We start from the raw sequence: 12,881 nt of genomic DNA, 5'->3' as shown, positions 1-12,881 counted from the left end.
GGATGGGCGACTCCTGGGGAACCACATGTCCATCACCTTGGGTTTCATGTTGGAAGGAGGGCAGGATAAAAATGCAATTAAATGAACAAGCAATCTGTTTTTTTCCCCATTTATTAAAACTTAAAGTTTGTATTTTACAGGGTTTTTAATATTAAAAAAGTTAAAAAAATAAATATATGTACATTTATGTCCAAACATTGGGATGCTACATATTGAGTTTGCATAGACAGAGATGCTTTATGGACACAGAACTTTTCACCGGTCACTTAAATTGCATATATCTACCACTGCACAGGAAAAAGCTTGACATTGTCCTTTGTGCGCACCATTTCCACTTCCCGAGACAGCAGCAGATCCTTTGAGGCTGAACAAAATCTTCTCGAGTGCAAATACAAAACAGATCTCTTCTTTTTTTAGATGCCGTCGCATTGTGATCTAAAGATTCACATGTGACGTATGCATCAGACTGGCTTCCCAAACCCCTCTTCGCCGTAAGATTCGAAGCATATTTTAAGAACAGTATTTTTGCTCATGCTTGGGTTACAACACAGACATCCCAGCATCGACAGACAGGCTTTAAACCATAACAATTATGTGTTGAGTCTACAGCATCCAGATGGCAAACCCCAATATGCTTTTATCTGGAGCACTGATGCGTTTGCATTAATTCGATGTGGGGTTTGTTCTCCATGCTTTGTATAACAGAAGCTACAGTGCATGAGTATAGTAAATAAAGTGCCTGGTGCTATAGGCATAGAGGGGATTCTACTAGCCAGGGGCTGAATTGCCTTGTTCCCATAGGATCAAGGAAACACAATGATGATATTTGACTTTAAGCCAGGCAGGGGACCTGCATCATTCCAAAAAACACTGCCTGCTGAATGTCTTTATCCTCACCACTAATTGTCTGAAGATATATATACAGTATATATAGTTATCTGTTAATTGATAAATCTGTGCCCAATCCTGGTCCATTAGACAGGCTAAGAGAAGAACTATGCATTCATTTGATTGTTTTGCGGGGCAGGAGATTATGCGATAGTTTTAAGACTGAATCATTTTCTTATTATATTACAGGGTTACCTTTTTTAAAAAAAGTCCCCCATGCAGAAAGCTAGCACATCAGGGACAAAGTAACATAGCTCAGATGTGCTACTTCTCCATATGCAGGATTTAATTATTTTTGACAGGAAGAAGCACTAAGCCGCAGTCCAGAGTCTAAAGTGGTATAGTTCCAGAATAATCTACTCTATAGTTTCCCTGAACATGTCTCATTCAGAAAGCTGGCAGAAAAGACTTTTCCTTCTCTTGCCTAAACCCGTTTCTTTCTGACATTGCATTTTCTGTACTTCAAAAAAAACTTGGGATGTATTCAAACTGGAGGTTTCTTAAAAGCCCAGGATATGACAGCTCTAACTCAGCTGAACCAGCGGTCCTCAAGATGTTGCTGGACTCTAACTCTCATTGACACCAGCCAATGTGCCCCCTCGTCAGGGATGATAGGAACTGTAAACCACCAACATCTGGAGGACCACAGGCTCCGCGCATGACGTAACTATAAGGAGGCCAGTTGTTTCACTGAATACAAAAGAAGTTACCTCTAATAAAATCTCTGCATCTTCAGATTTCCAAAGAGTTTTGAGAGCACGGTAACAGTTGCCTTACCATGTGTTCCCCAAGCTACCAGTGATATTATCCTCATTTGAACTGAACTGCCAAATCAAGTGACCATGCAGTGTTTATAGGGCCCCCCTCTAAGGACGCTATGCAAAAAGTAATCTTGTCAGAAGCATTCTAACCCACCCATAATATATCCATAGGATATCGTGGGACATAAACGCCACAACCAAGATGGTTGTGCGTCTGCCTTATAATTCAACCCACCACCACCACTGCCATTTACAGTGCCACTGCAAAGGTTGCGAGATGAGCAGTGACAGAGTAAAGATGGCCTGAGCAGTAAATTGGTCATGTAGCCAAGCAATGCTATGACCACTTTTGCACATGAAATTGACCTCTGTTGTAGCACCCCTCAACCCAAGTTCTACAGTGCACCAATCTGGCTGAGTAACTGGTCCTCACTATGGGCACACCGGTGTGGCACATTTAAACTAGTTTAAACCATCACAGCTCCAAAGAAGAACCCTCAGGGACTTTGGCTAAAGAGAGCCTTTGGTTAGGGGTGTATGGATCTTGATTCTCAGTTTCCATGGAGTTCTCCATTCACTGTTCCCATATCATTGTGTACAAAGTTCACTGAAACTCCACTGAGTAGGCTAGATATCTGAGGAGTGTCTGAGCAACATTCATCCTCTTTGAGGGCCTTCTGCCAATGCATGAAGAACTCTCTTTTACAGATGGCATTTGATCTGCCAAGTCAACTCCCTGAAATATTGGCTTCATCTGCTGTTACTTCTCTCAGTGATCTGTTATTGTTACTTGTATTTTGCTAGCGTTTTATTGTTACTGTATTTTACTGCTATTTGTTGTATTACAAGCCAACTATTTTTAAGGAAAGGCAAGTTAAAATATTTTTAACACCTAAAATCAGGTGGCTCTCTGGATGTTGCTGGGACTCCAAATCCCATCACCCCTAACCATTAACTCCCAGCGGCTGCTGTGAGTTGGACTCCAATAGCATTTGGAGGGCCACATCCCCTGAAATGAACAAGCATCCCTGAACTATAAACAAGGAAGCTCCTGCAAACGTTTGGGGGTGTTTAGTGCTACCTGAGCACAATTTGAGCCACCTCTTCAAGCAGCCCAGAGAAGACCATGTGAAATTGACAGGCAGGTTAAAACTAATGATCAGTTTCATGCCTACAGCCAAGAGGCTTTTCAAAAGTCAAGTTTTGTCATTTTAACCATTTCAGCATTTGCAGTGTGGAACTTGATAATGCAGGGCATGTTGCTTAAACTTGTGGAGTTGTGTGCAAGGTCTTTAAAGAGCAGCAGCGGAACTGGGAAGCTCACACATAGACACACAAGTTGCCCGAGAATTCTCTTCTCTGTGCAAGTGAATTGGACAGGCAACTAACAACTCTGCAATGAAGTGCATGGGTTGCAAATGCCTGGCCTCTCCACTTCCAAGGATCTCAAGCAGCAGCAGCACTTAGAAGCTATCTGTCTGAGACCTTGGAGAGCCTTCACTCACCAACGGCAGAGGGTTGGATGAAATAATGGCCTGATTCAACACGAGCAACTTCGTGTGTAGTTCTGTGAAACGGGTAATGATCTCTACCAAAGGCTCAGTTCCCTCACATAGCTATGATTCCTGGGGCTTCTTAATTGGGGTGGTGATGGCTAAATTGGTTTAAATGTGCAATGAAGATGTGCTTTTGGACTCCTGCCTCCACCCCAGCTTTTCTGATCCTTTTCTAGTCCTACTCCCTGCCCCCTGCCCCCCGCTTTTCTGAGCCATCAACTTCATCAAGGCTTAAGTTACTCACTGAGAACAAGATTTCAGATTAACTGAGTAGAGCTAAGTCGCTGCAAAGCAGGCTGATCCATCAGGGCAAATGGAACACTGCCCCACCAATCTGTCTTGATGCCTCCAAGCCCACCTGCCATCTTTCTTACAACCAGTCCAGAAAGTGACCCTGGCCCTGCCTGCCTGCTTGCTCCTCAGCCTCCCTTTAGCCCTTGTAAAACTCAGCAAGGAGGAAGATCGAGACAACAGTAGAATTGGTTGGCTCCCCTCCACCTACTGATGTCTTCCCTGGTACCTACCATACCAGGCCCAATGGTCACTAGGCAACACTTCATTAACTTACTGGGGGTGGGGGGAGTTGTTACCAATAACAGACTTTTACCAAATTCATTACCAGAAATAGGAATGTCTATTCAATGCACACCTTTTCCTGTCGCACAGGAGAGTAGAGGCAGATGTGAGCCAGGCAACGACAACCGGAATACAAGGAGCAGTCGGTAAAACCAGCCAAACTTTGTTTAAAGTCAAACGTTGGGAAAAGGAGAAGCAGACTAGACAAGGTTCTGAGGTAGGGGTGTTTGGCAGGATCCACATGTGGCAATGGAGTCCATAACTGCATTTGCCTTCCTCTTTACACTGAGATCTGCTATGAGTTCCTGTTGGTATCCAGGAAGAAGATCTCCTCTCTTGTCCCATCGAGCTGGACAGACCTTCCCAAGGTGTAGTTAAAAAGGAGAGGCTATTGTCTCTTTAGGATCACCTCTGATGTACCAAGGGGGCTGTGCCTCCACTGTTCCTTGCCCCTTTCTCCAGCTGCTGTTTCCATGGATTTCTTTCCGTCTCTTCCAATGGTCTTCCAATCTTTCAACTTCCCACAGAGTAGGAGCTTCCTTGCAACGGCAAGACTCTGCGTTGTGAAGGCGAAGAGCACCCTTAAGCCCCCCCCCCTTCTTGCTTTGTCTTCCATATGATCTCCCCTCATTTAAGTGCTGCTAGTTTGGAATTCCTCGGCGAGTCCTGCTGCTTCCAGGTGAATGAGGCATTTGAAAGAGCAAGGTACCCTACAAAGCAGAAGAGATGAAAATGTCAGCACCTCGTCCAATAGCCTCTTGGCATTCTCTTTGGGGAGCTGGCCTTGAACTTGCCAGGCCCAGACCAGAGAGCCCCTGTTGTAGCTTTAAGGCAGGGATAAGGAACCAGTGGCCCTCCTGATGTTGTTGCGCTGCCAACTCCTATCAGCCCCAACCAGCACTCCCAGTGGTTAAGGATGATGTGAGTGGTAGACTCCACACCACAGCTTTAAGGCTTGCAAAGAACTGCAAAAATTGCAAAGCCCTGAAGCCCTGTGATGGGAACACTCATTCCAGGGGAAATTCTGCATTCTGAGGCATTCCTAAAGGCAGAGGAGCAACCTTAATTAGGTCTGTTTCTGCCCAGTTTTGTTTTAACACCTATGGAAACATATGTAGCAAAGAGTGTAACTTTCAGAGAGAGGAACGCAACAGACTACTTTGCCCTTTTATGAGGAAGCACCCCAGAATGGTGTCTGGAATATTTATTGGCTGATATAAATAAGCTAATAGCGGCCACGTTTCTCCTTTCTGCACAAAGGTCTCGCAAGACAATACTTTCATTTCAGTTGTAATTTGTGTGTTGAGTTTTTAGAATACAGTATTTAAAATATGTGTATGTGTCACCGTTTGATATTGTATTTTAAACAAGCATTGTGTTTTAACGCTCATGCTTCTATTCTTTGTGTGCTCTGCTTTAGTGTGTCTGTGGCCATACGTATAATAGTTTGATCTGATCTCCCAAAGTACAATTCCCTCGGGGCTTCAAAGGTGAGGGGAAGGCACAACAGTTGAACATTTGTTTCAATGCATTTTGAAGTCATGCATTTATAGATGCCCCCAAGCATCTCTGGAAGCAGAGTGAGCACAAAATATGAGAGAGAGAGAGAGAGAGAGAGAGAGAGAGAGAGAGAGAGAGAGAGAGAGAGAGCGCATTTATATAGGACCTTTACCTGAGAACTTTCAGAAGTTTGTCTTGCGGGACTTCTCACTACAGCTCTGGAGAAGTTTTACCAGCAGCCCCGTGTTTGTGGTAAGCCGTGGATTTCTGAAATCCCTGTGGGGTTGAAACAAGTTGATGCATATCTTATGAGATAGTGCTCAAAGGAGTTCAGATAATTATTTTATTTTTAAAAGGCAGTGGCCTGCAAACCATGCTAATCCTATTCAGAGTGGACCAGTGGTGAGCCAAGGTGACTAGAAACCAGCACCTGAGAGACCATGGTTCCAATCCCCACTAAGCAATGGGGCAAGACTAACTTAGGTCTATTAGTTCCAATAGGTCTACTCTGAATAGAACTTAGCTGGATAACACCCAATATCAGCATTTCTTAAGTTCAGCGATGGCCCAGCCATCCTTGAGGCAACCACCTGTAGGTGAAAAGATTCACAGAGACAGCAGATCTGGCCTTCAAGGAATGCATTGTCCACTACCAATGCCATAGTGTCAGCAACAGTTGTGACACCCTCTTTGGAGGCTGGATCTGCCACCTCCTTGGCAGTGTCTCCGCTCCCCATGCCGTCTCTACAGCAGCCTCTTGGTGAATAGGAGGCACTGCAGGTCTCCTCCCACCCTTGTTCCCGATATACAACTTTACTCCTCCCTCATTCCTAATATTCATCTTTGCTCACCTCGTCTTCCCTGACAGGGTAGGGTGGGGTGGGGTGGGGCGGCAGGAGAGCACCAGTTTAGGGTTAAAAACAGATTTTCTGTTTAGTTTTTGCTTTGTTATTTTGGCGACTAACCCGTTCTTGGAAATATTTACAGCCAGATTTATTACTCCTAGGGTTTCTAAGAAGACAATTAAAAAGACATGGTGACCCTGCTTTCCCTTTCTGTGAACTGAACACATCCTTACGTTACGCAACTATCCCATTTACGGCTTATAGACTAAGAAGGAGTGTCTCTGTTGCACAGCGAGGCGTTCAAAGTCTAAAAAGATAGTTCTGTGCCAGTTGCTTCTTTTTATAAAAAGAAAGAAGGCAGGGTCATTCTAAAGGCTGAGAAGACCTGGGCTGGTTTAGCTAGGGGCTGGCCATGGTTAGAACAGGATGAAAAGAGTAGTTGGGCCATGGGCCCAATCCAGCAGCCTCCAACCTAGCCTTCCTGCCAACCTAGCAGTTCGAAAGCACATCAAAGTGCAAGTAGATAAATAGGTACCGCTCCAAGCGGGAAGGTAAACGGTGTTTCCGTGCGCTGCTCTGGTTTGCCAGAAGCGGCTTAGTCATGCCGGCCATATGACCTGGAAGCTATACGCCAGCTCCCTCGGCCAATAATGCGAGATGAGCGCCGCAACCCCAGAGTCGGTCACGACTGGACCTAATGGTCAGGGGGGTCATGGTGAGAACAGGATGAAAAGAGTAGTTGGGCCATGGGCCCAATCCAACAGCCTCCACTTATGCTACTGATCAAGGAGAGAGGAAAGGAGGGAGCTGGATCTGTTGCTAAAGAGACTAATTTGCAAGCCCTAATCACCCCTCTTCCAAGTCCCACAACATGAAGACAAAAAGTTGCAGTCCAACTCTCCTCTGCAAAGTAACACACATGCTCACTCCCTCTCTCTGGGGCTTGTTTGTGAACAGACACACAGGCCTCTTTTCAGACAATTCATAATCTTTTGCATGTTCAATACTGAGCTCAGCCCTTGGCGGTGAACCTGTAGCTCTCCAGTAAAACTAAGCCATGCTTTAACTATGGTTAACTAAATAATGGTTTGTAACACTCATAGGAGCCAACTCCTAGGGGCCAAGGGGTCTTCGGGGCCCTCAATAAAATATTTGAGGGGGCTGGGACCCCTAAAGTTGATGGGTATTCTCATTCAAATGGCATGCATGCACCATGTCATGTGATCAATTATGTGGGGAGGGGCCTACCCCCCATATTTTATTCAAGTTGCTATCCCTGGTAAGCTAATTGGATGAACTCAGCTCTGTGATATAACTATGGATTATTAACTAAGGATAGAAATGGAGTGAAAGTTGATTCAGTTCACTTTTAAAGGTGAAGGTAACTGATTCAACACTTTCTGAAACAGTATGTGAACCAAATAAAAAATAAAAAATGGTCATCTTTTGAAATTTGCACTTTTCTGAATTTTGCAGTGAAGTTTTCCAGAAAGGTAATGTGTACAAGGCATGCATAAAAATGCATAGACTGGTGAAAACAGCATACAAAAAGGCATTATATGAGGGGAAATTGCCTTGCCAATTTTTTTTAAAAAAAAACTCATGACAATTCACCAGCACATTTCTCCTAATAAACACATTTTATCTGTGTAATTTTGCCCAATAAATGTGTAAAGTGAAGCAAAATTGGCAGATCTATGGTTAACAGATGTGCATTAACTAAGGTCAGTAGTTGCTTTATAAACATGGGCTTAGGTTAACCATAGTTTAGCATTACATTCAAACCCAAACATCATGGAGCTGAGATCCCCATTATCCTTGATCATTAGCCATAGGCAGGCATCCCCAAACTTCGGCCCTCCAGATGTTTTGGACTACAATCCCCATCTTCCCCGACCACTGGTCCTGTTAGCTAGGGATCATGGGAGTTGTAGGCCAAAACATCTGGAGGGCCACAGTTTGGGGATGCCTGGCCATGGGTGTTAGAGATAAGAACATATGGAGGACCCTGAGTTGAGAAAGGCAGGTCTAAGGATAGGGAGACATCTGAACACTTACCAAGGCTTGCCACGGCAGAAGGTCGCACAGACACTGTCCTTTGAATGCGAGCACTCGCACCTGCAGAGTGATCTCTTCCGACGCCTTTGTGTATTACCCAGACCGTAGGGTGTGGAGTGGCTGATCAGGAAAAAACAAATTGTTAACTTCTATCCTTTATCAGAAAGGAAGGTTTATGGTGCGGGCCTGGCTGGAAGCCAAGCAAACTTGACAATAACAAGTCTCGTTTGCAGTTGCCATGTGAGAAAAGCCATGTCATCTCACCCTCCCATTCTCACTCTTTCAGCCTTTATTTCCGCAGACAAGCAGTGGGCTGCAAGTGGGTTGATGCCCTTGTGGTCCTTGCCTAACAATATCAAGATTTGGGGATTGCCAGTATTAAGGAGGAAGGTGTAATGGGACCTCACCAAACAATGGCTATCAGTGCTATGAGCATGGCTACTCAGAAGAAAGCTCCACTGAGGCCAATGGCACTGACTCCCAGGTAAAGGGGATGTAGGCTTGCAGCCTAAGTCAGGTGCCTTTGGTTTCCATTGAAATAAATGTACAAAGTTCATTGCGGATAACTTAAATCCCATTATTTTTAATGGGATCAAAGTGTAATCCAACCCCAAACCTCTACACACCATATTTATATTTATATTTATATCCTACTTTTCCTCTCTGGAGCGCAAGGGTACATATATGGTTCTCTTGCGCGCCCCCCTTCCACACATGCACACATTTGATCTTCATAACAACCCATTCACGTAAGAGAATGGGTCACCATTCTGTGGTCACCAAGCAAACTCCATTCAGAGTCTTCTAACTTTGCTCCCTTTACCCATCCCCATTCCTCACAACAGTCCTTTAAAGGAGGCTGGGCTTCCTAGGAAGGGGTGGATTTGAACTCGGATCTCTGGCACTCTAGACCAGGCATCCCCAAACTTTGGCCCTCCAGATGTTTTGGGCTACAATCCCCATCATCCCTGACCACTGTTCCTGTTAGCTAGGGATCATGGGAGTTGTAGGCCAAAACATCTGGAGGGCCGCAGTTTGGGGATGCCTGCTCTAGACACTGTGCCATGTTAGCAGAGAGGCCTCACTGTTCCAGCTGCACAGCAAGGCTTGTTCACATGCTCCGTACAGGCAGAATGTGCGTCGGAGGTGTGCTTTTAACAATATAAAAAGCTCTTGCGAATTATAACAAAAGGCAGAAGATGCTTGAAGACAGGGTTGCTCTGTCATTCTTTGCCATCTAAATACAGCTGGGAGAACAGCCTCCTGTTAGGCTTGTCATGTTTCCTCCGCGAACACGTTTGAGAATGGCATGCTCTTTTTCAGAGTGAGTCGTTACTCAAGACCGCACGTTAGCAGGCATAATTAGAACCACACCTGAGCCAGTCGTCTCTTTGGCTCGGATCTTAAGCTGCTTGCAAGAAAGATTGCTTGAATGCTGCCCAGATCTCTGTTGTATCATGCAAGGGGCAAGTCTCCTTCCCAATCAAACGCTAGATCGAAAGGCCACCCCACCCCAGCTCTTTAGAAACACCAACTGGGGAGCAGTCACCACGTAAAATATTTGTGGCTGTTGCACGAGAGAAGGACGGTGGCTCAGAGGTAAAACACATGCTTTTGGGTGCATGCGGAAGGTCCCAGGTTCAATTCCCAGCATCGTCTGGTAGGGCTGGAAATGTCCCCTGCCTGAAACCTTGGAGAGCCAGTCACTTGTCCTGCTCTAGCCTAGGATATTAGGGCAGCAGTCCAGGGCCCCCCACACTGAAGTCTAAGAACCAGGACCCCAAGATGCAGCAGGATTGACCTAGCACACTTGGAAGCAATGGTAAATGGTAAAGGACCCCTGGATGGTTAAGTCCAGTCAAAGGCGACTGTGGGATTGCGGCGCTCATCTCGCTTTCAGGCTGAGGGAGCTGACGTTTGTCCACAGGCAGCTTTCTGGGTCATGTGGCCAGCAGGACTAAACCGCTTCTGGTGCAATGGAACACCATGGCAGAAAGCAGAGGGCACAGAAACACCGTTTACCTTCCTGCCAAAGCAGATTCGATTTATCTATTTGCACTGGCGTGCTTTCAAAAAGCTAGGTTAGCAGGAGCTGGGACAGAGCAGCGGGAGCTCACTCCGTTGCAGGGATTCAAACCGCCAACCTTCCGATCAGCAAGCCCAAGAGGCTCAGTGGTTTAGACCACAACACCACCCACGTCCCTAGGACTTGGAAGCATGGGAGACGTATGACCAACTTAAAATGGTAGGAGTGGAGAGAAGCCATAAGACCATTAAGTCCAGTGTCTAAAAGGGTAGCCCATCTGCTTTGCATGCAGAAGGTGCCAGGATCGATCCCTAGCATCTTTTGGAGAGACTGGGAAATATTCCTTGCATGAAACCCCAGAGAGCTGTTGCCAGTTAGTGCAGACAATACTGAGCTAGATGGACCAGGGGCCCAAGTCAGTGTTAAGGCAGCTTCCTATGTCCCGATGGATCTAATTGTGCTGCCAGCTCAGGCCCAGCAATCTTCCCTCTGTGCCGCAGTCCCGTCCAGTCCCCCACTCACCCTGGCGTGTTGATCCAGATAATATCAAGGTGACAGAAGTAAATGCACTCTTTGTCCATCCAGTTGAGGCAGGAGCAGCGCTTGGTCCTCAGGTGCCTGCCGCTGCCCGCTGCCAGGTGAGGCTCTGCCGGAGGGAGGCCCAGGCCTGCCAGAGGAGAAAATGACAGGCAGAGGGATCAGTCCTTGAGCTCTCCAGACTGGAAGCACCAGGAATGCAGCATGGTATGTAAACAGAGCAATTAGCCTGCCACCTAGTTGAAAGGAGCATTTCTATTTTAGCCCTTTTATAGCTGCCAAGGCCTTACAGGTTAGGGCTGCGGGGATTGTAAAAGTGTTTTGCTGCTGCTGACAACACTGCGAATCTGAAGAGCTCAGTGAGAAGAAAACCGGAGCCAGGTGAAAACTGCGGTGGAGACCCACACTGAGAGCATACTGGAAGCAAGTACATTGGCAAACAATCAACAGCACCAACAGTAGCTATTGCCCAGCATATGCCTACAGCACATGACTTAAGGTGAGCATAGACTCTCAGACTTGGGAGGTGTCCCAATGGTCATCTAGTCTAACCCCCTGCAATGCAGGAAAGTATTTAAAGAATACATAAGTATTATTTTTGTCTGCATTAATTATTATCATCATCATCATCACCACCACCACCACCACCACCATCATTGTCCTGGCTCCTTTGCAAACCATAGAACATGTGTGCAAATTATTGGCGTGCCGAGGATCGATTTTTACATTCTCCCAAATGCGCAGAGCAATCCCCCCTCCCTTTCGTTATTTTTGGGAAGCATGGGAGGAGGGGAATGCACACAAAGAGAGAAAATGAGAGCGAAAAACTCTTTCCAAGAAAAGGGGGAGGGGTTTGTTACGATTTCGCCACCGCTCTTGGCAAAGTCCTAAGGGAGCTGTTTGGCTCTCGCTCGCTGCTGGCAGCTGCTGGCCTGTCACAGCAGCAGCGGCAATGCAACCATCCACCCCTGCAAGGCGGGACGGGTGAACTTCGCTGCCTCTTGCTCTCCAAGCCGATTTGCTCGGGAAGTTGCAAGAGCAACGGAGACGGAGCAGGAGCCGCTGTCAGAGATAGAGAGGGCGGACTGCTAAAAGGGAAATCTGGGGGCGGGGTTGCAGCCAATGCTAGTCCTACTCAGAATAAATAGGCATCGAAGTTAATAGGCATGAGTAACTTAGGTTCACTAATGGGTCTACTTTGAGCAGAACTTACTGGGCCACAATCCATGGGGAAGTTGCCCTAGAGAGAGTCAGACTACACATCCATCCAGGTCAGTATCATCTATTCTGATTGGCAGCAGGTCCCCAGGGTTTCAGACAGGGGTCTCACCTGGAGATGCTGCGGATTGAGCCTGGGATCTTCTGCATGCAAAGCAGAGGCTCTGCCACTGAGCTACAGGCAGATGCCCCGTGGAGCTACAATCTATGATCCTGCATTATAGCGGTTCAGAACATCGGTCCATCCAGCTCAATAGTGGCTCCACTGACCGGCAGCAGCACCTCTCCTGACTTTAAGGCAAGGAGGGAGCTTTCCCCAGCCCCCACTCTGGAGATGCCGGGTATAGAACCTGGGACCTTCTGCCCCCCATGCAAATCAGATGGCTCTCCCCGCTGAAGCTAGCTTCGTTTGCAAAGAGCGCAGGGGATGCCGATTTTTAAAACCAATGCAAAAATTAAAACAACATCAGAACAGCAAAAAAGAGGGAGAAGGAGAAAAAAAAAATCCTGTTGATTCTCTCACCTTCTTCCAGCAGGACGCAAAGGGTGATTGCAAGGGAAAAGAAACAGGAGGGATTGTTTACCATTGTGGCGAACTTAATCCTTTAATGGGCAGAAAGCTGAGCTCTCCCTCGGCAGAGCTGCAAAGAGGCTCTTCTGAAGCTTCCCGGGCTCCGCTGCAGGTGCTTTATAGCTCCGGTGCCTGGCGCGTCACACAACAAGCACGCGGGCACGCCTCCTGTCTTCTCTCTCTCCCCCCCCCAACCTTCCCTTTGCCAAGGGACGGGGGCTCCCTCCGCAGCTGGCAAAGCATTGCAGGGCAGCGAGCCAAGCAGTCGAGGCAAACGCAGCCACCGCGGTCCCTGCTGCGGAAAGAAGTCTCCGGCTGCCCTGCTGGAGCAGGTAACGCGCGCGC

The 12,881-nt window shown here is 46.9% G+C and overlaps 1 protein-coding gene across 1 annotated transcript; it reads right to left on the bottom strand.

Moving 5' to 3' along the window:
• Positions 1–1,095: 1,095 nt before the first annotated feature.
• Positions 1,096–12,643, bottom strand: EDN2 (endothelin 2). Its single transcript, XM_088672492.1, has 5 exons — positions 12,489–12,643; positions 10,733–10,877; positions 8,185–8,304; positions 5,454–5,557; positions 1,096–4,491 (listed from the first exon to the last, which is right to left on the bottom strand). The coding sequence occupies exons 1-4, from the start codon at positions 12,550–12,552 to the stop codon at positions 5,464–5,466; spliced, it is 423 nt and encodes a 140-aa protein (XP_088528618.1). The 5' UTR covers positions 12,553–12,643; the 3' UTR covers positions 1,096–4,491; positions 5,454–5,463.
• Positions 12,644–12,881: the final 238 nt, after the last annotated feature.

This window comes from Zootoca vivipara, chromosome 6 (assembly GCF_965207765.1).
Source record: "Zootoca vivipara chromosome 6, rZooViv2.hap1.1, whole genome shotgun sequence".
NCBI lineage: Eukaryota > Metazoa > Chordata > Lepidosauria > Squamata > Lacertidae > Zootoca > Zootoca vivipara.
The sequence above is the reverse complement of the archived record's forward strand: the minus strand, read 5'-3'. Positions and strand labels throughout refer to the sequence as shown.